This window comes from Sinohyriopsis cumingii, chromosome 2, assembly GCF_028554795.1.
Source record: "Sinohyriopsis cumingii isolate HCF-2022 chromosome 2, ASM2855479v2, whole genome shotgun sequence".
In the NCBI taxonomy this organism is placed as follows: domain Eukaryota; kingdom Metazoa; phylum Mollusca; class Bivalvia; order Unionida; family Unionidae; genus Sinohyriopsis; species Sinohyriopsis cumingii.
Genome location: NC_142962.1, coordinates 123,384,815 through 123,409,941, shown reverse-complemented (window position 1 = coordinate 123,409,941; position 25,127 = coordinate 123,384,815). Strand labels below are relative to the sequence as shown.

Sequence of the window (25,127 nt, the reverse complement as noted above, 5' to 3'; positions counted from 1 at the left end):
CACTTTACTCAGATTGTCTTGCCACGTCCACCAGCGTTAGAAGGCAACGGAATCCTCAGATTTTGCTGATATTTAAGTGGTTTGGTGTGTGATGTTGTGATTCGTTTTAGATCTATCATTCTCGTACAACTTTATATATGAATACTTACTCCCATCACCCTTTTGGTGGAGGTAGGGATTGATGGAGTGGGTGGTTTGGTGTGGATTATGTTTCTTGCAACATGTATGAATTGCTTTTATGTTAATTTTTCTGTTTTTGTGTGTGTAGCATTCTGTTCGTTTACAAGGTTTTGTAAGACCGTTTATGACCAACATAATATTCTCGTTCTGTAATTCCACCAACATTTTTGACGATTACCTTAATCACTGAAGTCTTCTAACAATTTTAAATAAGTGTAATTAAATGAGCAATTCGTTGCAAATCGTTTGTCATAGATATGGAGGAATAACAAAAGCCACTGACAAGGTCATCCACTAGTATTATTCCTGGCACTAAGGATGCCCTATTTCTTCCTTACGCCAGAATGACAATCTTTAAATCAAAACTGATATTGGCTTATTAGTGACAGAGATAAATCAAACGTCTTGATATCAGAAATTGTGTCCCAACTGTTTGAAAACTAGAGGCTGAAGGAATCGGACAGGGAATTAGAAACCAAACCAAATGAGTTAGAAGATAAACTTGATTTACTGATTTGAAAGCAGCAATTTATAAGAAAAATAAATGACTAAAAGAAAATTAAAATCTAAAAGAGCTACAGCTTGCCGAAACTCAGTTCTTACGAAACTGAATGTTAATCATAGGGAACAATATTCTATAACAAATTGTATCATAAGTTTTAAAATGCCTGAATTACAAGACGGGGATGTCATATAAAAGCTCACAACGTCTGTGTAGAATGTTACAGGTCATAACGCAAGTGCGAGAGATATTCTTGCGATATACCAGATTCCAGGGAAATCTGGAGCCGCAAAGCCGTTCTTTAGTGAATATTTTCATAATAGATAACAAATTGAACATTTCCAAGGATACAAATCCAAAGAACACATTTAATACATGTACTCTGAAAGATGTTACTTTGCAACATATTGGGTTGACAAATAGTCTAACTGCCATTTTGAAACTGAATCCGTTTGGTACTTGTTTGGTTTGTTTAAAAGCTTATTAACTACATGTGAATTAAAATAGGCATATATACGTTGTTTGTTCCAGGCAGGAACCCGCTTGCCAGATCCTGTATTTAAGGTAACTGAAAGTGATGCCGGAGATTACGTAAAATTCTCACAAGACTGTGGAGTGTACACTGGCTACATAAGGATGGACGCCAACAGTGGTCTGCTGACCTTTGCTGTAGACTACGATTTGGACGGAACGGGGAATCCAACTTTGATTAATTGTACAGTAAACGCCACAGACAAAGGTGGCTTGATTGCAACAGCTAACCTGTCTATTTTTATAAGTATGGAATTTCAAATACTCGTACTTCTTTGGGGCAGAGAAAACTAATTCCATTCTTATTTCTGTTTTGAAATTTTGCAAACTTACTCTATTTTCATGATGAGATAGGCAAAATGCATCTTCCCCCTACGCGCTTTAAATCGAGAACTAAACACTTTTTTAAGGATGGAATTTGTACATTGCTCATTTTGAAATATAACTCATTTGTAGCGATCCACTATCAAAATCGTGCCGGCTTTGTAGTTGTCCGCTATCAAAATCGTGCCGGGTTTGTAGTTGTCCGCTATCAAATTCAGGCCCTGTTATATCATCATGATAACATTCGATAGAATCTGTGTGGCCATAGAAATAAAATGTCAGGTATTTTGTATAATATTCCCATGCGTAGACACTATTTGAAAATATTACGTTATATCTAAAGGTAGTTTTTTTTTCCCAGACAGTTGGCAGCTTTTGCCATTTCACTACATTGCTGAATATGTCACTATACATAGATTGCTTCTGTTGCGTGTAAAATAATTAGTTGTTTATGACGGGAAAATTAATTACTTTTATAATATTTATTCCAAGGCAGCAACATCTGGCATCGAAATAGCTCGCAGTTGCCGTTGTTGTTAATACATGGAAGAATGTATTACAGTCCGAGAGATGTCAGTAATGACAAAGTGATAACAAAATGTCCACTTAAAAATAAAATTCCTCTTCCCAATCATCAACACAAAATATATATATGACAATAATCTTCATTTGAGTTTCTAGTCAACATAAACTATTCGAAATGTTCACATTTTTGACCAAATAATAATCCTGAATTTATTTACAGAAATGGCAGCATTTGCCATCCTTCCTTTAAAGGGGCACGTTGGGAAAATGTTTAAGTGTGTGGTGTACCATGATTGAATTACAAAAGGCATATAAATCTTGGAACCACTAATCATCCATTATAAATTCAAATTGTAACCACTTTTGACAACCCTCGGTCCCATATGGCGGTAATAAAATCTCAAATTCAGATTTTTCCCGATTATCAAAACAAGATGTTTCCATTACCACTTTTGCCACTGCAGGACAGATCATAAAATGTATTATAAATTAATTATTACAAACGCAAGATGCCAACGTTAACCGATAGAGATAATGTACCGCTTTTAGTGGCCTTGTTTTGCAGTGAACTTCTACGCTGATTGGCAAATCGAGAATATCATTAGATAGTCTATATTATTTAAACTGTAATTTGTTTTCTTAAATGTTAATAATTGCTATCACGAAATTCCACAATGGAAAGCCTAAAATAGGCAATAATATTATTTCATTTTCCATAAAGCTATGTCAATATATTGCATAATTGCTTTAAACTTCATTTTAAGACCGGCAAGCGATTACATCCTATGTATAACATTTTCTAGCAAGACTGAACTTGAAAAGAGGTATCCATCTCAAACATCCAACCCAGTGAAATCTCCCCGTTTACATTCCATAATGCGCCGTAAGCGAAAAGAAACGAAAAAGGTGTAACGTTTAAGCAAATGGTTGAGTACATTTCATCCATACGTATGCCTCTCATCCAATTACCTTGATTTGTTTCTGGTAGTGTTTCATCCAATTGGAGAGCTTCGTTTTTTTAATGCGGTATTTAATTTGCTACATAAAATATATTGGTTGCGTAGCTATTAATAGTATGAACTGTCCTTGAGCATTCTCACATTTTGTGTGGCTTTTATTTTAAATCATTAGCAAAATATTACGTTGCAGTCTAAATAGAAATCAATAATATTTTTCCTTCTGATTAAATACGGATTTATCTATTATTTGAAATCATCCTAAATAACTCGTTGTAAAGTGATCACCAAGTTTATAAAACAAAACAAATATTGCCATCTGCACCTTTTGGCAACGAGTTGGAGGTTGATTTTATCAATTATATAACATATAGACAGAACTGGAAGAAGTGAGCTATTTATCAGTCGCAGATGTGTTGCATAACATAGATGTTTTATTAAATCCAGATATGCCACTTGAGGCGTACTTAACGTGGAAACTGGGCCTACCTTTACAAAAAATGCTATTTCTCATGCTGGATTTTATTATAAACTAACAAACTACCTCAGTGTTTTAACGTGCGACAATCTAACTAAAATCAAAATCGACTTGTAATAAGTAGTCCTGTTGCCGGCTAAATAATGTGGCTCAGGAATTCCGTATGTCTCCAGCACAAGATCATGCATAGGCGTCAGCCAGATCTCCGTTATGTCGCTCACAGTTATCGGTTTCAGTCTAACTGTGCACAAGGATGCAACAGAGGATAAGAGCTTTTTCGAATTTTTCATTTAAATCCAATGTTCTCATATCGCCTAGTTTCAAGCATTAATATTTAAGATCTTTGACTCTTTTTTAACAAGAAGTGCTTCTTCGGTAGTCAGAGCAAAATAAATGTGACATGTATATATTTATTTTCTGATCATGTCTTTTGATTTCGCAAGAGTTCTCTGTCTGTTAAAATTTCTAATTCACAATTCATTTTAAATAAAGTTGCACTTTCTTTTGTCTTAGATGAAATTAATGACCATAGGCCGATATTCATGTACCCATCCTATACCTTTTACGCATACAATGACTCGGCAGTCGGTCTTTTGCTTGGCAATGTTTCTGCAACGGATGCTGATATTGGTACTAATGGCATGTTTAAATTCTCCACGAATCAAAACGGTATGTCTGAACTCTATTTCGACGTGTCCTCAACTGGACAAGTTAAACTTCTGAGCAATCTAAATGGAGTTCTTGCAGGAACCAAACTACAATTCACAGTGTTGGCAACCGATTCGGGATCCCCGTCTCTCATGGGTTCAACGTCTGTAACAGTTATCATTCTGGAAGGTTCAACGACAGCTGCTCCAATGACGACAACTAAATATAAAACATTCTTTCGCGATGAAGGGAATATTGCATGGTTCTCTCTTGCCTTGATTACAGGACTTGCAGTTATGACCATAACGGTATTCATTTGTCTTCGATACATATGCGATTGGCCATCCAATTTTGATCCCTTCAAAATCTGGTAAGTGTTTTGTCCCTATTACCATCTTCATAGTTTGAATAATTCGTTACAAACTGTTTATTATAGCTTTTACGTTTATATCCATCATATCTGGAATGAGCTAAGTTTTGCATTTTGCCATCAATATTTCTTTTTCGCCACTTTGCTCCAGAGCGTAAACACTAATTGTGTCAGCAACTTGAAATTGCAATGAACAGTACAAAAGCCCAGTCATCTTGTGCAATATCGTAGAACATTTCAGTAATCAACGAGAAAGTATGTTTTTACGAAACCGTAACTTTATAGCAACAACTACCTTAATTAGATGTACATCCATTAGTTATTGTTAATGTAGGTCCATTTCACTTCTCCGAGCTGTGATTAGTCTTGAGAATTATATCAATTCTGTAACGCATTATAGAGACTGATTCTATTTTAGGATCGTGGAGAATTGTACATTTGACGCTTGACAGTAAATAAAAACTAAGGACATCAAACCGTTTAGACAACAAACCAATAATTCATTTAACAGCAATACTGGCGTTTTAATTAGTAAATACTAATTACATGATCTGGTAGCCTTTTCACTCTCTTCATTTTCTCCTTGAAAGCAAAACGGAATTTCGGAAACTCGAATTTTGCAAGGATAGCAGGATTTACCGTAATACAGAACATCAGCCAAAGATAGGTTCCCGAGGAAAGATCATTAAAACGCCTTCATCTCCAAGGAAACAGCCACCTCGTATGTAAGGTTTCTTTTCCAGATATGGGTTACTTAAACTCAGCATAACTACATTTTCTTGAAGTTGGCGCCACTTCGTCAACTTCCTCAAAAGTGGTTAGCTTTCGTTTCACATTATGACATTTAAAAGTATTTCCCTTGGATTCGTTTCCCACAACAATCCCAGATATATAACAAGAATTGTTTCACAACAACCTATTTTTGTCAGAAACTTCCATGTCTTTAAATTTGAAGACTTTGAATAAAAGCATATAAAATATAAAATTAAATAAATGAAAAGACTTACTCTATGTTCATGTTTGTCTCCGTTAACTTTACATGATCAGAATTGTGCATTATTTTACGATACTGAACACCTTCATATTGCACGCATGTGCGTTCACAATACACGTACCAATATATAGTATAGTGTATTAGGAACTATTTTGTAAACAAACCAAGTGTACTCGTGTAGTAGACGTTTTAGGTTCAGGTTGATTATATTTGTGAATAAACTAAAGCGGCTATAAATGATAAAGTTAACGACGTGGGCGAGTTAACTGAGTCAGAAACGAATTTGTCAAAGAAGGAAAGGAATAAACATGATAGTCGCTATGAGTAGTGAAAGGGGTGAGATTAGCGTCAATGGGAATTAGCATTACAAACACCCCCTGGGCGAGATTAGCGTCAATGGAAATTTAACATTAACCACCCTGGGCGAGATTAGCGTCAATGGAAATTTAACATGGGCAAAAAACCCTGGGTAAGATTAGCGTCAATGGAATTTAACATTGGAGAAAGGAAAAAAAAGGAAATATTGAGATTAGCGTCAAAGGCATTCGAACAATGGAAAAAAAAATATCGATTCTAGGGACAAAGGCAATTGAACATGGGGAATAGAGTTTGGGTCTGTCTAGGGACAAGGGGAATTGAACATGGGAATAGAGTTTGGGTTTGTCTAGGGACAAAGGGGAATTGAACATGTTAGAAAAAAAAACTACTTTAGGGACAAGGAGAATTGAACATGGGATTTTTTAAAAAAAATTTTTTAAATTTAAATTTAAATTTAAATTTAAAAAAGGGGTAGGCAATTGAAAAGTCATTCTCTTTTCGAGAAATATGGGTGGCCCTGAAAAGGGCCTTTGGTTTTTCTTCTTCTTCTTCTGCTTCTAATTTCTTCTTTTTCTCCACCAACTTCTTATTTTCTCTCCTACACTCCTTTTCTTCTTTTTTTTCTCCTCCTCTTCTTTCTTCTTCTCTTCCTCCTCTTCTTTCTTCCTCTTCTCATTTTCTTCTTCTTTTTCAATTTTTTCATTCCATTTTCGTATTCTTATCCTTTCCTCTTCATCCTCCTTCTCCTCCTTTATCTCTTTCATGACACCACTTATTATGCCCTTTACTTTTCTCAAGTTATTAATTTCCATCTTTAGTCGATGGGGACTATAGGAATAATGGTCTTCATTGAGTCTCACTAACATCTGCTCCATTATTCCTGAATTGTCTAAAACGTCTTGTAATTTTTGCATTTTGTCAAGGTGGTTCGAAGCCATCTTCTTTGTAGAATGGTTTGAACGACGAATACTGTGGGTTCTTATACGAAAAGCGCGGACGTGAAGGAAAACATCCCCCTAAGACATAAAATTGATCTTACCTAGATCATGACCAAACAACGCGCGAACGTGAAGGAAAACATCCCCTACTTTTCTCATTTCATATAATATACTATCCACATAAGTGAAGCAACAATAAACAAACCCCAAATCTACTATTTACACACGCAAATCATTAAAACAAAATCCATAATCTACTATCCACACAATCGTACGTGAGCGGTTACAAAACCCAAACTATACTCTCCACATACGCTAAGAAACAATAAACAAAATCCATAATCTACTATCTACACAATCGTACGTGAGCGGTTACAAAACCCAAACTATACTCTCCACATACGCTAAGAAACAATAAACAAAATCCGTAATCTACTATCCACACAATCTTACTTGAGCGGTTACAAAACCCAAACTATACTCTCCACATACGCTAAGAAACAATTAACAAAATCCATAATCTACTATCCACACAATCGTACGTCAGCTGTTACAAAACCCAAACTATACTCTGCACATACGCTAAGAAGCAATAAACAAAATCCATAATCTACTATCCACACAATCGTACGTGAGCGGTTACAAAACCCAAACTATACTCTTCACATACGCTAAGAAACAATAAAGAAACCCATAATCTACCATTCACACAAACTTACGTGAGCAGTTACAAACACAAACACACAAACACATACACTCGCACTATGAAAAAAGAGTTAGTGTTTATATTCACACTACTCTACCTACACACACACACACACACACACATTGGCAAATTGATGGTTATTTCTTTTCTAGAGTATTGGGTAGCCCTGAAAAGGGCTGTTTTTTTTTGGAACTTCATGGACACCTGGTTAATGGTGGCACCTTCCAGGCCTGGAGCCACATACACATCTTGTTCCCCAGTTGCTTTTTAGTTTTTATGGGGGAGAGAGCAGAGGCAGGATATGTGGCTTCAGAATCCCAATTTTCGGTTTCTGGGATTCTGAAATTTCTTCTTCTTTTCTCCTTTTCCTCCTCCTCCTCTTCTTTGTATCTTCTCTCCTCCTCTTCTTTGTATCTTCTCTCCTCTTCTTTGTATCTTCTTTCCTCCTCTTCTTTGTAACTTCTCTCCTCCTCTTCTTTATTTCTTCTTTCCTCCTCCTCTCTCATCCTTCCTTCTTCCACAATGGCCTCCGCGGCCAGTTGGTTCAACAGGCGCCTGGCATATTCCAGATGAACATGAAGTTCCAACAGTTTCGCCAGTCTCGTGTTCATTCTGGTGTTGATCAATCAACAAGGGTAGCTGGACTGCCGAACGAGTTTCAATTTATACTAAAACTGCGGACGTGAAGGAAAACATCCCCCTAAAAAACATAAAATTGATCTTACCTAGATCATGACCAAAAAACAACGCGCGGACCTAAAAGAAACACTCACTCACTTTTTTATACTACCCATTCCTATTCTAAAAAATTTTTTCATTAATCACTCCAATATACTATTCACATACGCAAAGAAATTCAATCAAACCCCCCAAATCTACTCTCCCCACACCTCAAACAGCCAAAAAAAACATGATCCTAATCTACTATCCACACCAACGTACGTGAGATGTTACAAACACAAACACACAAACACATACCCTCACACTATAAAAAAAGAGTTAGTGTTTATATTCACACTACTCTACATACACACATTGGCAAATTGATTATTTCTTTTCTAGAGTATTGGGGTAGCCCTGAAAAGGGCTGGTTTTTTTTGTTTGCTATGGCAATCTTTTAGTTTCTAAGAATGCGATGTCCTCTGAGGATAGACTTTCTGGCGATAGGTCTGCTTCTTCGGAAAGAGAAGAAGAACTCTTTGGTGTCGATACGACAATCGACAAAGCCTCTCTCAGGTTCAGGTTCCTGCTGCTGTTGCTGCTGCTGTTGTTGTTGTTGCTGCTGTCTCTGAAGTCTGTACTTCTCTGTCCATTCTTCTTTCTCCCTGTTCACTTCTTCTCTGAAGAGTTCTTCGATCAAGTCTTCAGTGACTTTTAGCATTCTCACGTTCTCTATTTCTTCTGGCTTCGGTATCAGACTGTGTCTGACCCTATGCAAATTCACGTAGGCTTCGTTGAGCTTAGCTAGTTTGGAGCACATCTTCGTAGGAGGATGAGTCGACAATGGATGGTTAGACTGGAAACAACCCGGTTCTTAAAGTCAAAGCGCGGACGTGAAGGAAAACATCCCTCCACGGTTTTCGAGCCGCAATGTTCAATGAGTGTCATGAGAGGGATAGTAAGAAGTCAAAGAGCATGAATCAAACATTCTTATAGCCAAACAAATCACAAAGGCATTTTTTTCAAAACACATCATTTTTTATTCAAAAATCACTTAACACTAACCAACAACTCTAACATTTTTTAACAATAATCCAACAATATAACATCAAACATTTTTTTCAATTTACACTCTACTTTAAACAGGGTTGGCAAAGTTGTGAATGAAATTGTGATTTCCACTGTTGAAAGTCATTGAGTCATGGATGGACACTACGTTTACTAGCTTAAGACAACAAAATAAGCATACTAGTCAAAAAATCAACGATTTACTTTCTCATCGTTTCTAGAAAAATCACGATCAAAATAAGTCACTAAATGTTCTTTTGCTGATAATAAGTGATCAATTTCGATCTCGACTTTCTCTTTGAATTTGTCAAAGAGGGTTTTGATGTAATGGATGTCTCGAGTCGTTAATGGAGGACAGAAATGTTCACGCAAGTCTTTATACCACCAACGTAACACGTCTTTTTTAAACAGACTCCACGCTTCGTCCAGATATTCGTTGAATTTTTCTTCTTGACTGATGTTTTGACATCCATAGTAATCATGCTTCATCCATGTCGTAATTGTGTCTGCCAGGTATGTAGCACAGTAGGAGACCAATTGCTGTTCTTGTTCTGGCCATCTCGACTTGATCACGATGTCCTTTTCGTCTTTGTGTTGGGATTCTCCTTCCACGGTCTCCTCACATTCCATCTTCAAAGCTTCTCCACTAGGTAAAGAGGGATAACAGTCTTCCATGGCTTCTAGTAATCTAGAATGACTTCTCTCAAACTGTTGATTTCTATGGTATTATCGAATTCTGCATACAGGATGACGTTCAACGTTACATCATCATCACCGATTCTGTTTCCGAACTGAATTTCCACACGAATCTGGCCGGATTTAATAGGGTGGAAATGTCCCCCGTCGCTGCCTTGGTCTGGAGTGAAATCAAAAACCCACAAAGCATAGCCTCCGTCATAATCGTCGTATGTAATGCCGTGACTGGTGTTGGTTCCTAACTGTCCCGTGGCTTCGTACAAGGACAAGTACGATCTCAAGTAATTCTTCTTCTCAAAGTCAGGTTCGAAAGGTCGGGTACACAAGGTCTTGCCATCGCGACTGACTTCAATCTTGGACACGTTGAAGTGATGAAAGCTGAAAGGATTTTTAGTGATAGCTCTGTTGAAGGCTTCATTCGAGACCATACCAAGGGTCAAACGTTTGGGTAGCTGTCCTTGGAACAGATGATCTTCGATCATGGATCGCTGTCCCCTAGGAATGGTGAAAGTTTTCACTTCTACGCGTCGGATCGGATACTTGGCGGTCGTTCTGCTCAACGTCTGACTGATGTCGTTACCTACTTTAGGTAACACTTCCACACGACGTACGTAGAGTCTGGCTTCTTGGATTTTGGTTTTGTACTCGCCAGCATCAGCCAAAAAATGGAAAGCGGTACTGCTCAGATTCAGTCTCAGGCGGACATCCACCCCGTTCAGCAAATATTTTTCTTGCAACCACATGTCCAAATGCAAACGATCCATCAGTTCTAAACTTTGGTTGGGTCCTATGATTCTCTTTCTTCGTTCTACAAATCCCTCATTGGTGGTTGTTTTTTGATTTGGGGTCAGCTTCAAGACCTGTTTTATCAAATTCGCCCGCTTCGTCAGGTTCCCATAGCACGCAGGCATTGAGATGAGTGTTCTTGGCGTCTATTCCGTACGTCAAGAGATTTTCCAGGTAGGCACGGTAAGGGTAAGTATCCATGCTGCTGCTAACCAGTTTGTTGTTCAAGTACAAGTCCACTAAGCTGAACAAGGAATGCATGAAATTGTTGACGGGAGCTACTGACTCAGTGTCTATAGCATTTCCATCCTTATCTAGAACTGTGACTTTCAGGTGCAAGTAACTGCTATTCAGATCGATGTAATCTTCGGGCTGTCCCTTGATTTCAAACTCGATGGGGGCGGAATCGGTCAATGAGGAGACGGGATGAAATTCCACCCATTGGGATTCTTGCATGGTCATCATGGTGGGGGGCATGGCAAACAGATCCAGTTCCGTCTTGGAACAGGCGCAAGACTCTCGGTGCATCATTTTTTTGTTGCAGTGTCTCAATAATCGAAAACGTCTAAGTCTCGAACGGTTCTTCTTTTCTTGGCCTTTCTAGCTTGAAGTCTGGTGAAAGGGTGTTTTCTTCGTCGTCTCTTTCTGCCTTGTCCTTGCTGAATGCCTGACTCGGTAGCGTGCAGGGCATTTATAGGTGTGTCTTGTCGGCCCAAAAGGTCTTTACCCGTTTGCAGCAAGACATTTTTGCCTGCCCTCAAAAAGGCTTCTTTAGGGTTTTGTTTGTCGATGATGACATTTTGGAGAAATTCTTTGCCTTGTGTCAGTGCCGCATCTTTCAAGGCGTGCAATCCGCGTGTCACCATCGGTTTCAACACCGGGGCCACCGAACGAAAGGCCGATTTTAACATATCTCCTAAACCGTGTCCTCGCTGTCGTGCAACCCCTCGATACACTGGATACATGACTTACGAATCGTGAGAGAACCGTTTTCGAAAATGGAGTTTCACCGTGACTTTTCCTTTGGTGAATGGAATATTTTGTCCCAAATCTCCTTTTATAGCAATGTTGACCGTGTCCAAATACGACTTGCTGACAGGCAAATAATGAGGATGCACAAATTCCCGGTGGATGTGATAGGTGTTTCCACCTTCCTGGTCACTGGTCGTGGTACTATCCACTTTGAAAAGAATGACACGCAGTAACGGTACAGAGGTGTGTCCCACCACGTTATACTCCACCACATCGGAGTACACGAACATCAAATTCAGTCCTTGGTTCCGGTCTACAGGGAATCGAAAAAACTTGTAAAATTCCGCATTGCTGTTGATCTTCGGTTTAAAATTTGGAGCCATTTTTGTGTCTCCACCTAAAATATCAAACAAGTCACGATTAAAACTGATGGACAATGTTTGGGTATCCTGAAATTTCATCAGTAAGCGACGAGCCACTTTATGGTACTCCAGGGTGACACTTTTTTTGACTCTGTTCAGGGCTTTGCCAAAGGCGAACTCGAACCTGGAAGTAATGGTGTCCACCAAATGTTGGCCACTAAAATAAAACTCTGCCGGAATTTTCAAGGTGTAGATATTGAAGGGTGAATTGTTGTATGGTCTTGTGTCCCCTGAAAACCCGATGTCATTCATGGCTTCTTGTAATTGTTGGTTCATGATTTCGACCTCAAAAGTGTTTTGCTTTTCGGTGATGTTTTGGATTTGTGTAGGGTGAATCATTTCTACTAAAGCCACTTCCCAATGGGCTTCGTGATCTAACTGGATGGCTTGAGGTAATTTAGCCGTGTAACAGCACAACGTGTTGTGGGGAAACACCTCCATGGAACTGTCACTGGGTAAGGTTAAGTAAAATTGGTTTTCGTGACTCATAATTCCAGAGTTCTGTGGCTGTCCGAGGGGTTAGTGGATGTCAGAGGCGTGTCTCCGCCCATAATGGGGCTCTGGTTGTGGTTGTTGTTGGAGTGGTGACTGGCACTGGCACTGGATACAAGGTTCCCGTGGTTCCCGTTCGAGGAGAATTTCAGGGATGGATTGGGAAGCAGGTAACCGATGCAACTGCTCAATAAAATGGTCCACAATTGTTTGTCTCCTTGTTGCAAACTCAAATTGGCAATGGCTGCCCCGATGACACAATACACCACGAAGATTTGGCAGAAAAAGACGATTTGCGCTTTAGGCACACGTTCTCCACACCACACCCACAAGGGTTCTTTTTGTAAATCTTGCACAGAAGAACTAGGTGAAGGAGGAGTGGTGGACGTAGCTGCGTCTGTTTGAAAGGGCATGATGGTCACTTCTTTTTATAGTCGATGACTTGCGACGCGTCGATCCAAGAATCAAAACTGGGCGGATATCCTTTCCAACGTACTTTGACTTCTTTGACACGTCGTTTGCCCACTTTACGGGTTCTGCGTTCGAGAATGCTTTCGATGTCGTACACGTCGTCTTCTTTTTTGGTCACATGTTGTAACTCGGGCAAATAAAACGTTCCTTTGAGCACTTCTCCGTTCATGTCTTCCAATTTATAGACGGCAGGATGACGGCCATGCACTCGTCCAGTGACGCGAAACAATTCGGTCGTCCAGTTAGGTAAGTAACCTTTGTCGAAAGTGCGTTTGGTTTTGCCAATGCGCACCCAATCTCCTACGGCCGACTCTTCACTTTTCTTGGGGACAGCCCTCGTCGGGGACGTACCGAACAGACGCTCAAACACCAACACTTCGTTGTCGGGAGTCACGTCTTGCGGGGCACGTCCGATGCTTCGATGGTAAGATTGGTTGTACGCTTGCACCAGGTGCGGTAAGATGTCGATGTACTTCAGAGTGTGGTGATGTGTAAAATATTTCCACATGCGTTCTTTCAAAGTGCGTTGAAAACGTTCCAGGATGCTGGCTTTGGTTTCGGAATTCTCGGTGGTAAAAAAATGAATGTCACGTTTCTTTAATTCTTTTTGGAAAGCTTGGTTCAGAAATTCGGTGCCTTTGTCCGTTTGCCATCGAAGAGGGTGACGACCGCTTTGTTTCAACACCCGTTGCAGGGCTCGCACTAACTCGCTGCTCGATTTGGAAGTCAAGGGCACGACCCAGGCAAATTTGGAAAAGACGTCGATGACACAAAACAAATATTTGTAGCCACGATTGTAGCTGGCCAAATGAGAGACATCGGCTAAATCGGCTTGCCATTGATGATCGATGCCTTCCACTCGGGTGCGACTTCTGGCAAACTTGCGTCGAACGGGTTTGTGTAAAGTGTAGGTAGCTTGTTCTTGTAACCATCGTTGCACTTGAGGTAAACGGAGACTTTTCAGTCACGTTTTGGCAGCACGATAGAATTGTTGAACTCCTACGTAACCTGCAGGATGCGAGGGATCGTAGTAAATGCTGGCTATGACTTTTTCCATTTTTTGTGTTGGTTGGTGTGTTAATAAGGCACCCACTCTTGGAAGATGCTACTCTTTTTCTCTTGGGGTACTTTCTTGGATTGCAATGCTTTGCGTGTGCGACCAGCAATAGGTGTTGAAGAGGAGGATATCTGAGCGGGGGATATCGGTTCTTGTTTCACTTCTGTCTTCACTTCTGTCTTCACTTCTGTTTTCACTTTCTTTTTCTCTTGTGATGAAGAAGGGGTGGCCATCATCTTTTTAATCCATCCAATTCTATAGGTAGGTGGTGTTGTTAACTTGCGTACTTTTTCTGGTGGAGTTTGAAACCCTTCTTCTTCTTCTTCTCCTTTTTCTGTCTTGGTCACTGGTAGTGGTGGTACTGGTACTGGTACTGGTGATGGTGCTGGACTTTTCATCAAGGTCTTAAAATCTTTCAGAGTGGGTAGAGCTGTTTCGTCTAAAGCTTTCTGGTGAAAGAGTTGCAGTCGTTGCAGGAGTTGTCCGTACTTTTGCGATTTTTCTGTTTCGGACAAATCTTGGCGATCCATTAAGGGCTGCAATTCGTGTTGTAACTGGGACATCTCGCTCAAATGGGGATTGGAAGGTTAATGCGGGGTGCGTTGTTCTTGCCAACGATGGTATTCCATCCATCGTTTGTAAGGCACTAAAGCTAGTTTTCGTCCTTCCATAGGGTTGTCTGGGGTCAATTCTGAGATCTTGGGACTTCCGAGGGCCTTTTTATCTTGCTCCCACCAGTCCTCCTAACATGGTTCCCAAGACTCCTTTCAGTATGGGGCCTAACAAGAGAGGCAAAATGCCTCCACGTTGGACCAACATCTTCTTCTTTTGACGAATGGGAATTTTCTTTCGAACCATTAGGCGAAGAACGTGACGATGTTTGCTTAAGCATTGTTTCTGGTGTTTGGACAAGGGGATCGTGCCTTTCAAAACGTTCAAACAACATTCGCACACGGTATCGATGACCTCTTTGGAGGCCGATTGAATGAGTTTTTTTCGTAGAGGTGAAGAAGCTTTGGACAGGACAGATAACATGTCCCCATGTTTGACTAAACGTGGTGGTAGTCCTTTTCTTTTCTTTCCTTGGGGTTTTCTGGAGGGTGACATCTTTGAGTCTTCAGGAGTACCAAAAAAACACTGATACCCCCGACTTGGTCACAGGTCTTTTTTATACTGGAACGCGTCTCCACTGATTGTCTTTACGTCGTATCAGTTTGAGGACAGGCATGACACGTCGTGGAGGGGTACGCAACGGACTAAATCGAGCCAGTTCTTGCTTGGACAAATCCAGTAAACTTTGTAACATACCCGATCTTTCATGGACTTTGATTTTGGGAGAAGGTACTTTGTGAGCAGCAGCCACTGCCACTAAATTGGAGGGTCCTGCCACTGGGGAAGTTCTTTTTGGGGTCATCAACGGAGAAGTTCTTGGTGTGATCAACGTCTCCAAGTACTCTTCAGTTCTTGGTGTCATCAACGGAAAAGTGGATGAACGTGAGGCTGCCGGAGATGCGGTCACCGCCGTGGCAGGTCGTGGTTTGCGGGTGTAAGGTTGCGTCCTGGCCGAAGTGCCTCTCTTGCGACTAGTTTTCTTCTGTGGATTTTTCTTTTTCTGGGGGCTTCTTTTCTTTTCCCGGGGTGGTGTCTGGTAAGAGGAGGGTCCCGCCACTGGAGAAGTTCTTCTTGGGGACCTGGTCTTTTTCTTTTTCTTCTTGGGGCTTCGTTGGACTTTTTTCTTGGGGATAACTTTGGGGGCATTAGGATCCCATCTTAAGAGTGAGCGAATGATGACCCCTTCGTATAGTACCACTCCCTCCAGGTTTCAAAATGATTTGTTTTTTGGTTTGAGTGTCGATGCGGGGATCGGCCAGTTGGACCAAAGCGACTTTGTTTCGATCGAAAAAGCGTTTGGTTTGATGAGGAATCTGAATGATTCCTTGGAGTATTTGACGTGCCGTCACCGTGAACCATCGTAAGACTTCTTTGAGACTAGCTTCTAAGACACGAGCTCGTATTTGTGGATTTTTTTCTCGACTGATGCCATACAAGGCACGAATCGATTTGACGGGAAGATGCGACTGAAGGAACGTCATGTTCGCACTGTGAGTGAGACAGACGAAAAAGAGTCTGAGGTTTTTATAGATTTTTTTTATGTGGAGTGAAATGAAGTCGAGGACGGAGACGTGTACAGGACAGGCCCTCCGTCTTGGCACCAGTGGTGAAACAAGTGGGTACGAAATCGCAAATCCTCGGAGGTCGTAGGTTTCAAATCGACGAGTAAATAGGCGTGTGGAGTTTGAGTGGCATCGTCGTACGCCTGAGTCAGCCAAGGCGTTCCTAACTGTTTGGCTAAGACTTGCACTTGCGATTTATCTCGAGGGCTTTTAAACAAGACCACGTAATGCGCATTGAGACTGATGGTGCGATGGGCTTTACTTTGTAGAAACAAAATTTGGGTGATGTAAACGACACTGGCATTACGGTGATGCCCTTTGCGCGTAAACGACAGTTTAATTTCTTCTTCGTCTTCTCCTAACATGTCGTCGAAAATGACCAAATGGGTTTGACGGGAGTCAGAGACGATGCCGTCGTCTTCTTTAGGAATGCCTTCCACAAACACGATGGAATCGCCTTGACTTTCTCGCAAGAGGCTGTACGCCGATTGCCACTCTTTGTAACACCACACGATCCGCTGAGGTGGTCGATCGATCAAATGATGTTTATGTTCGATCAAACGTTTGACAAATTCGGTTTTGCCTGAACCGCTAGGTCCAGCAATGAGCATGTTAAAGGGATGGCGAAGATACAAAGCCTCCCAACTGGCACGATCTAAGTGTTCGTCGATGACTTTGACAGTGGAGGAAGAGGGAGCAGAGACAGCAGAGGTAGCCATAGTGTGAGAAATGTCACTTGTGACACGAAAACAAACAAGACAAGAGTTTATATACTTTTTTTCAGAACACGTTTATTCAATGTTTCAAACATGAATACGAAAGACAAAAATACATAAAAGCCAAAGGCTTAAGTATAAGGATAAAAGGCAAATGATAACCATCAACGTGGAATAAACACAAGTGTCTGTACAACATGTTTTGGGTAATGTTCTAACCAGTTCTATAGTAGGGGGTAAGGTCACACAAGTGTCCTCCCGAAAGGGTCTTTCAGGCCTGTTCACGACAGTCCCGTCCTGGGTGACGGGTTCTTCTGGCACCGTCACTAACAGGTTGAAAAGTCGCAAGGCTCACAATCGCATTCCACTTCAGAAGCCCCACACTTGAATTGTGCCTGTCTAAACTTGTTTTGTGTCTCTCTGAAAGTATTCATCTTGTTCGCTCGGTCTTGGTAGTCACAATGAACTATCGATCTTGTCTAGGGTTCCTTTTTATATACAATACCGACGTGTCCATACGGTAAGTTGAAATGATTGGGAAGTCTCACTCGCTTCTGGTACACGATTTGATAGACTTTTTCCAAGGGTCGACTGACGATGCGGTGAGTGGGTAAACGTACAATCTTGTTCGGTTGATAGGTGGTCACTTTAAAGTTTGCATCCTCTCCAGATTGCAAGGCTTCTTTCAATACCCCAAAGTTCACCACACGACTGGTACGTTAATTCAGAGTCAATCCTTTCACTTTACACGTCGTGTGCAATTCTCCTTGTGGGTCCCGGTATTCGTAGCCGTAATTTTTGGGACCACCACTGACGAAGCTTAGAATCTTGTCGTCGGGATGTTCGTCTGTCCAGGCTCCTAAACGGTCTCCTTCGATGTCAGGGTGCTGTTGACTCGGGTGATGGATGTAAATGCAACTGTCCGTGTCAAAGTACAGGACACGTTCCCCTAACAGTTCTAAAGCTTCGTACAATTTTAAGCGAGCATGAGCTGTCACGTAAGCCGCAATGATGACATTTCCAAAGGGGTCGTCTTGTACAAAGTCCAGATCTTCTTCGTAATTGACCAAGATCAAATCCTCGCGAACGACGTCCACGTGTTTCATGTATTTGGTTTTGTCGTGAATCATCTGAAAGTAGCGGGAAGGTTCTGTCAAATATTCCGTCTTGGGTAAACACGGTCGTTGTGCCATTTTACCCCACAAGCAATTTAACATCACTTTGGCAAACGACCGCCTGCCTTCGTTTTACTCGATGTGGTCTAAAGAGATGCCTTCTTGTTCATAGTATTTCTCTTTGAATGTCTTTTCGTCTTCGGAAGTGTAACACCAGGAAGGATAGCCGCTGGCTTCTTGCTTCAGTTTCAAAAAGGCATCCACGTAGTCGGCGAAAATGCTTTTCTGACTGGGGTCACCCTTGTGGTATTGTTGTGTCTTGGGAAAGTGGCAAATTTCGTACACTTCTAACAGTTGGTATCCCATGTCCAGAGCTTTGAACAATTCTACGCTGACCCAGGTTCCCGTCAAGGCACGTTCTTCCTGGGTGTGCTGACAAGGTTGGTCTTGGTTGCACGTTTCGGCACAAGTACGGCACAATGGAAGCATCAGTTTGCCTTGACAATGGTGAAGTAAGACGGGATGGGATAGGTTCGTGGGGGGCAAAACTTTACCCTTGATCAAGCCTTCGTATTGTCGAATGTTTTTCAGGTCGATGTGTTCCGTGAACAATTGTGGGTGCCCTGCAGGAAAGGGACAATATTTGCACACGTAAGGATACAACGAACACACGTCCAAGTATTTGATTTCTTCTCCTTTCTCTTCGTCGGCTTGGTACAGCAAACAGGTGGCATTGGTCCTTCCTCCGTACAAACTATCCCTCGGGTTCAGCGGGTCCATCAGCTTGTAACTTTCCACGGCACGTTTAAACTCGGGATCGGTTTTCATACGGTGATCGTACTCGTGTTCCCACATTTCCACCACTTGGTATCCTTGCTGTTCTAACTTTAAGCGTCGCTGACAAGTGGCCTGGTACAAGTCTTCCATGGTTCGTTGTAAAAACTGATTTTTAGTGCTACGATCAGGGTAACAGACGGGACATCTGTGAAATAAGCAACCGTTAAACTCGTACACGATCTTGGGGTTTTCTAAGTCCCAGCCATCGACCGAATACGTTCCGATGGTCTTTTCGCCTCCTCTGTTGCGGGCATGCTGAATCCATTTGTCTTCCTTGTCGCACAAGTAATGTAACCAACGTAGGGCTTTGACCGAGTATTGACGTTTGACACAGTGGGTCGTTTGAGGACTGATGACAGCCACGGTGTTTTCAGGCATGAATCGTTGTCGATACACTAAGGAACACGCTTTGGCAATGGTGCAAGCTTCTTTCAAAGGATCGACCCCTCCGTGTTCCATGAACAGTTCTCGAAATTTTCCACAGCAACGCCGTAAAATATCCACGTCAGAACGACAATACTTTAGCATTTCTTCCTGAAGGTCGAAAGGGTCGGAGGCGTGAGTCTGGTACCAAGCGTAGAAAGCTTCTCGTTGTTCGGTACGCATGTTGTCGGGGTCGTAATAGTGAGCCTCAGGCAAATGGGGTAGAACGGCGTGTTGATTGGCTTCCGTATTGAAAAAGTGTGGAAAGTACCCTTTAGCCATTTCTGTCATTCCAAACGTTTTAGTCATTCGACTCAAAGGCATGGCCAAATAGCTCATCGAATCTTTAAACTGCACTTGTCCTACTTGCATGAAAATGATTTTGGCTCCGTTCAAAGTGACTTTAGGACGTTCGGTGCCTTGTTCCGTATAGTATCTGAGAAGAAACTGTCCATCGTATCCGGAGAAATTGTGAGCCATCACTGTGGCATGACGATGACAATCTCCGTAACGTTCGATGTCTTCTTGGCTCCACGTCTTGTCGATGGGATCTAAGACCCATTGGGCAAAATCGGCTAACGTGTTCGGTCCTCGAAAGATTTTTTCACGCCCTCCGGGAATCTTGCTGCAGTGAGGGCAATGACTGAAGATAGGTTCTTGAATGCACTTCTCGCACGCTCGATGAGCCACGCAGAAATTAGGAATGTGAATGCCAGTCTCTTGCATGCATTCGAAATCGAAAAAGATGAAATTGCCTTTCTTCTTGTGACCGTCCTCTTTCTCTGGTGGGGGTTGGTATTTTTGCACGTAGCATTCGTGTTTCAAGTCCACGATATGGTGACAAATGTGACATTTTTTCTTTCCTGAACATACGTGTGCCTTGGCATTATTGGTACGTAGGCCTTGTCGACACGTAGGGCACAGTCTCAGCAGTTGACAAGCACATTTCTGCTGTGAACCTTGCGTCTTCAGATGTTGTTGGTAACAGGCAGGGCTGACAAACGTGCACAGACAAGCAGGACAATGTACTCTTTCTTGTCCTTCGCTCAGACAGGGTGGAGAGGCCAAACATCCTGGGCATTTCCATCCGCAATGTTTGTGTTGCTCTCGATTGTTATAGCCATAGTCACATTTCTCACAGTAATAACTGTATCCCAGGAATCCAGTGATAGTGGTAATGGTATCGAAATGGTCATCGTGATAATAGACATGAATGTATTTTCCGTCCTTAAAGTCTTTCCCTCGAAACAACAGAGGCCCACGCACTTCTTGAGGGTGCACTTTCAAGGTGTAGCGTGGAGCTAGGACATCTTGCAATTTTTGCATTTCAGGAATGCCAGGGGGTGTGTCTTTGGACAGGCCAGCTTGTTGCAACAGGAGTTCTGCTTCGTTTCGTTGTTTGGCTCGGTCCGATTGTTGAATAGTTTTCCAGGTTCTTTTCCATTCTGCCGTGTCGGTCTTGTTGGCATAGGTTCGTCCCACCACGATGTCTCGGGCTAAGCACATCTGGTCTTGAGGGTTGTTAATTTGGACGAGACTCTTTTTGGTGCTGCGAAGGTCGTTCACCAATAACACCTTATTGCGTTGTCCGGTCCCTTGAGGAGGAGAGACGTATGCCATTTTCAGTGTGGCTTTACCATCGGTGATGTCATACTGGTCATTAGATTGTTGTACGTGTTGAATCTTGTCCATGACTTTGAAGGGGCTAGTTCTGCGGGTCTGCTAAACTCGATCCAAACAGGGGATTTCAAGCTGTCGTGATCTATGGATAGTGCCAAGCGATCGTCTTCTTTGGGTTGACATTGTCGCTTGAGTGCGGTGAGCAAAGAATCCCACATCTCGGTGATAAACCCTTCTGCTTTCTCCAACGGTACGTCGGACTTGAAATCTTTAAACTTCACTGTGTAGGTGTAAGCCGTGGTTCTAAATTTTCTAGAGGAGCGCTTTTCCGTCTCTCGAATGGAATAGTACTTTTCAGGGTTAACTAAGGGTGGTGAACTTTGTTTAGAGGGTTCTGATTCTGGTTCACTCATGTCCTCTTCAAAATCACTGGCATGAATTTGTGCCAAGATTTCGGCCCTGGTACGAGGCGATAGATCACGTTTCTGCCTCTTACTTTCTTCTTCTTCTTTCTTCTCGAATGAATAGGATCGTTTCATCTTGAGTGCAAAATGTCAAATGACTCAAGTTTAAACACCATAGACTAATTTATAGTCATGACAAACCAGCGTATATAAAAAGGGTGTGTGTCTTGTCCTTTCACTATTCATTTCACTCTCAAACCGAGCACAACGATGAAAGAGACTACCCAGATGGAACCTTTCATCAGAGCTTTGCGAGGGGTCATTAGAAAAGTCTCTTCAGACCAGCCGACGGACTACTCTCCTTCCTTTCGAGATAAAAGTGAAGATACTTGCTATATCTGTCAGAAGAAAGGGCATTGGTCTTCAGAGTGTCCAGACCGTCAAAAAAGAAAAAAAGGGGCTAGAAAAGACAAAAGTCAAGATACCTGTTATTATTGTCAAGAAAAAGGACATTGGTCTCCAGATTGCCCAAAAAAGAAACAAGAGGAGTCGGAAGAAAAGAGGGATTCTTCAGAAGAAGAGAGAGATTCTTCAGAGGAAGAAAGCAGCCAGGTGAAGAAAAAGAAACAGGAGAAGAAAAGAAGAAGGGAAGAAAGTGAGGAGGAAGAGGAGGAAAAGACTGTGACGGTGAAGAAATTGAAAAAAAAAGAGAGAGTAAAAAAGAAAGAAACAGAAGAAGTGAATGCAATTTATAAAGTGTTCTGTTGTGAATTGTGAATTGGATTGTAACTATGGAGAAAAGAATACATTAATTATATAAGGTAAGTGTCTTTGAGTTTTGATTTTAAAATAAGAAGCTACACTCACGCACTCATACACAGACATGTACTATAAGGGTAAAATGGTTTTTTTTTTGTTGTTGATTTTTGAGTTATTGGCAAATTGAAAGGCTATCTCTTTTCGAGAGAAGTGGGTGGCCCTGAAAAGGGCCTTTTTATTTTGGTGTAGGGGGTGAGTTTAAGCAATCAACTTTAACTGCCTTAAGCCTTTGCCACGGCCGAGGCCTACTTCTGATGATTGGGTTGAAATCACTAAGGGTGGTACGGTAGGCTTAGTCACAGGGTTGACGTGTTTAGCTCGGGAAGGTCGTATTCTCTTCGGTCGTAATAAAGAAGTCTGATACATTTGTTTCAGACTTCTTAACTCCGCTAAAATGTCCAACAGTACCGTAGCCGTTTGATTTTCACCCTCTTGTTTCTTTGCTGCTACTTCTTGTTGTTGTTTTTTTCTTACCTCTTCTTGTTGCTGTTGCTGTTGCTGTAGGAGAAAAGCTTGTTCCGCTTCCTTTTGTCGTTGCATAAATTTCTCCAATTCTTCTTTCTGTCTCTGTCTAAAATTCTCCACTTGCGGTAATGAAGAATGAGACGAAGGTTCCGGAACAAATTCTTGCGAGGTAAGAAAATCCACGAAATCCCAATGTACCTCTTCTGAAAGTAAGTCCTGGTTCCCTTGGGTGGTCTCCACTGCTGGTGCACCCCAATGGATCGTTTTCTGAGTTTCCGTCATGTTGAATCACTGTCGCATAGATTGACAGCACACAGGCGCTAGCGAATCTATATAGACCACATGACGTCACAGACTGCTCTCTTCGGATTGGATGCGGACTGACTGAATTTTGTAACGCGTGTTCGGATTGGTGAATGAACTCAATCCGTTTCAATCCTTCCTCTACCTATAAATAAGTGCAGTTCACTGCATTGATTCACCTGTTCTCGTCGCCTCACGATGTGGACCACAGTTGAATCATCCACCCTTGTGTCTTCCATGATGTTTAGGACGGACATGCGCATATATATCCGGTCCAAGTGGACTGTTGTTGATAGGACAGATACTAGTCTATGGATGAGAAGAGTTTACATAGAAAGACAAGGATGCCTCAAGAGGGTACTTGTGTATGGACCTGCAGTTAGAAGGAGTTTAAGAAGAAGAAGATGTGACAGATGCCGTCTATGTTAATATTAATATTAACATAAACCCAAAGGCCCTTTTCAGGGCCACCCACATTTCTCGAAAAGAGATAGCCTTTCGATTGCCTACCCCTTTATAAAAAAATTTTTTAAAAAAAAAATCCCATGTTCAATTCCCCTTTTCCCTAAAGTAGTTTTTTTTTCTAACATGTTCAATTCCCCTTTGTCCCTAGACAAACCCAAACTCTATTCCCATGTTCAATTCCCCTTGTCCCTAGACAGACCCAAACTCTATTCCCCATGTTCAATTGCCTTTGTCCCTAGAATCGATATTTTTTTTCCATTGTTCGAATGCCTTTGACGCTAATCTCAATATTTCCTTTTTTTTCCTTTCTCCAATGTTAAATTCCATTGACGCTAATCTTACCCAGGGTTTTTTGCCCATGTTAAATTTCCATTGACGCTAATCTCGCCCAGGGTGGTTAATGTTAAATTTCCATTGACGCTAATCTCGCCCAGGGGGTGTTTGTAATGCTAATTCCCATTGACGCTAATCTCACCCCTTTCACTACTGCTATGTCAACAACAAATGTGAGAGGCACAATAATTAAAAATATCTTTCTGATCACCGACACTGTTATTTTTGAAAATATTCAAATCTGTTTCCAAAAAGAATGGTTAAGAATATGACAAGTGCTCTCTAGGGTCTGCAAATACAGCATAGAAAAGCATACTGATGCAAAAAGCTATCTCATATCTATCAGAGACTTACCCTTTTACAAGACTGCCAAAATACTAGTTTCGAGAAAAAAGGCAACTCAAGGTTTTGGTAGGAAGCTAAGAGCCTCGGCGCCAATAATCCAAGACGACGAAAAAGTATTATTTCCGTTGGGTAAATTGAGTGTCACTGAACAGCAGCTATTCAGTTTGAAACTACTTTGATACAATGTTAGGCTAGCGATAGAAGACACACTATGTGATATAAGTCATAGCTGAGGTCCCTCCAACAGCGAGATGCGAATGTCAGGGCATAGACATGTTTTCTTTAGCTGATAATAACAATGGTAATAAACATAGTTACATTTATGCAACTTGGATGTCCTTAAAATGCCCTTTCTTAATTCTTCAAATCCAACCAAAATATCTAGCAAAACCTGATGCACACCAAACTGTACTTGAATTTCATGTAGCCTACATTTCAAGCAGAAATCAGTCTCCTTGCTACACTGAATTGATTCAATGATCCAGTTCCTCATAATCAGAACAAAAAATTGAGTTGGATCAACACAGAAAAAAATCAATGTACTTTCGTTTACAATATGACTATATTTCAATTTGAAGTAGACCAAAACTAAACTTCTTTTTTAAACTGATGAAGAGCGCGCTACTAATTTAATAGGTCGCTGGGCGGGGCTATGTGCGCATGAATTTTTTATTGTGTATTGATGCATCTACGGCTGTGAATTTGTATTTGAATAAAGCATACAATTCAATTACTTTGCTTATTTAATGACTTTTATTATTAGCCCTTATATAGTTAAACAAACTGAGGGTTTAATAAAAAGGTTACTGCATTTGTATCGGAAAATATGAACTCGTTCTTTTTTCTGCAAAATAATACACTCCACAAGGCCATGTAGTAATTTCCAGAAAAACACGTTCATACTTTTCCTATACAAATGTAGTAACCAATAAAACGGCAAGTACTTTTCTCTGTCATGGTATGTTCCACTATTTATTATTTCTAATAAAATAAATGTTTGACTGGAAATTAGAT

The 25,127-nt window shown here is 41.2% G+C and overlaps 1 protein-coding gene across 2 annotated transcripts in view; it reads left to right on the top strand.

Annotated features, from left to right (window-relative positions):
* LOC149805739 (protocadherin Fat 1-like) overlaps positions 1 to 25,127 on the top strand; it is a 91,331-nt gene that overhangs the window by 54,919 nt on the left and 11,285 nt on the right. For both annotated transcript variants that reach the window (XM_089950408.1, XM_089950407.1), the window contains exons 11-13: positions 1,214 to 1,460; positions 4,010 to 4,514; positions 5,105 to 5,235. In XM_089950408.1, coding sequence (XP_089806534.1) covers positions 1,214 to 1,460; positions 4,010 to 4,514; positions 5,105 to 5,235 — 883 coding nt within the window. The remainder of the gene's footprint in view (positions 1 to 1,213; positions 1,461 to 4,009; positions 4,515 to 5,104; positions 5,236 to 25,127) is intronic.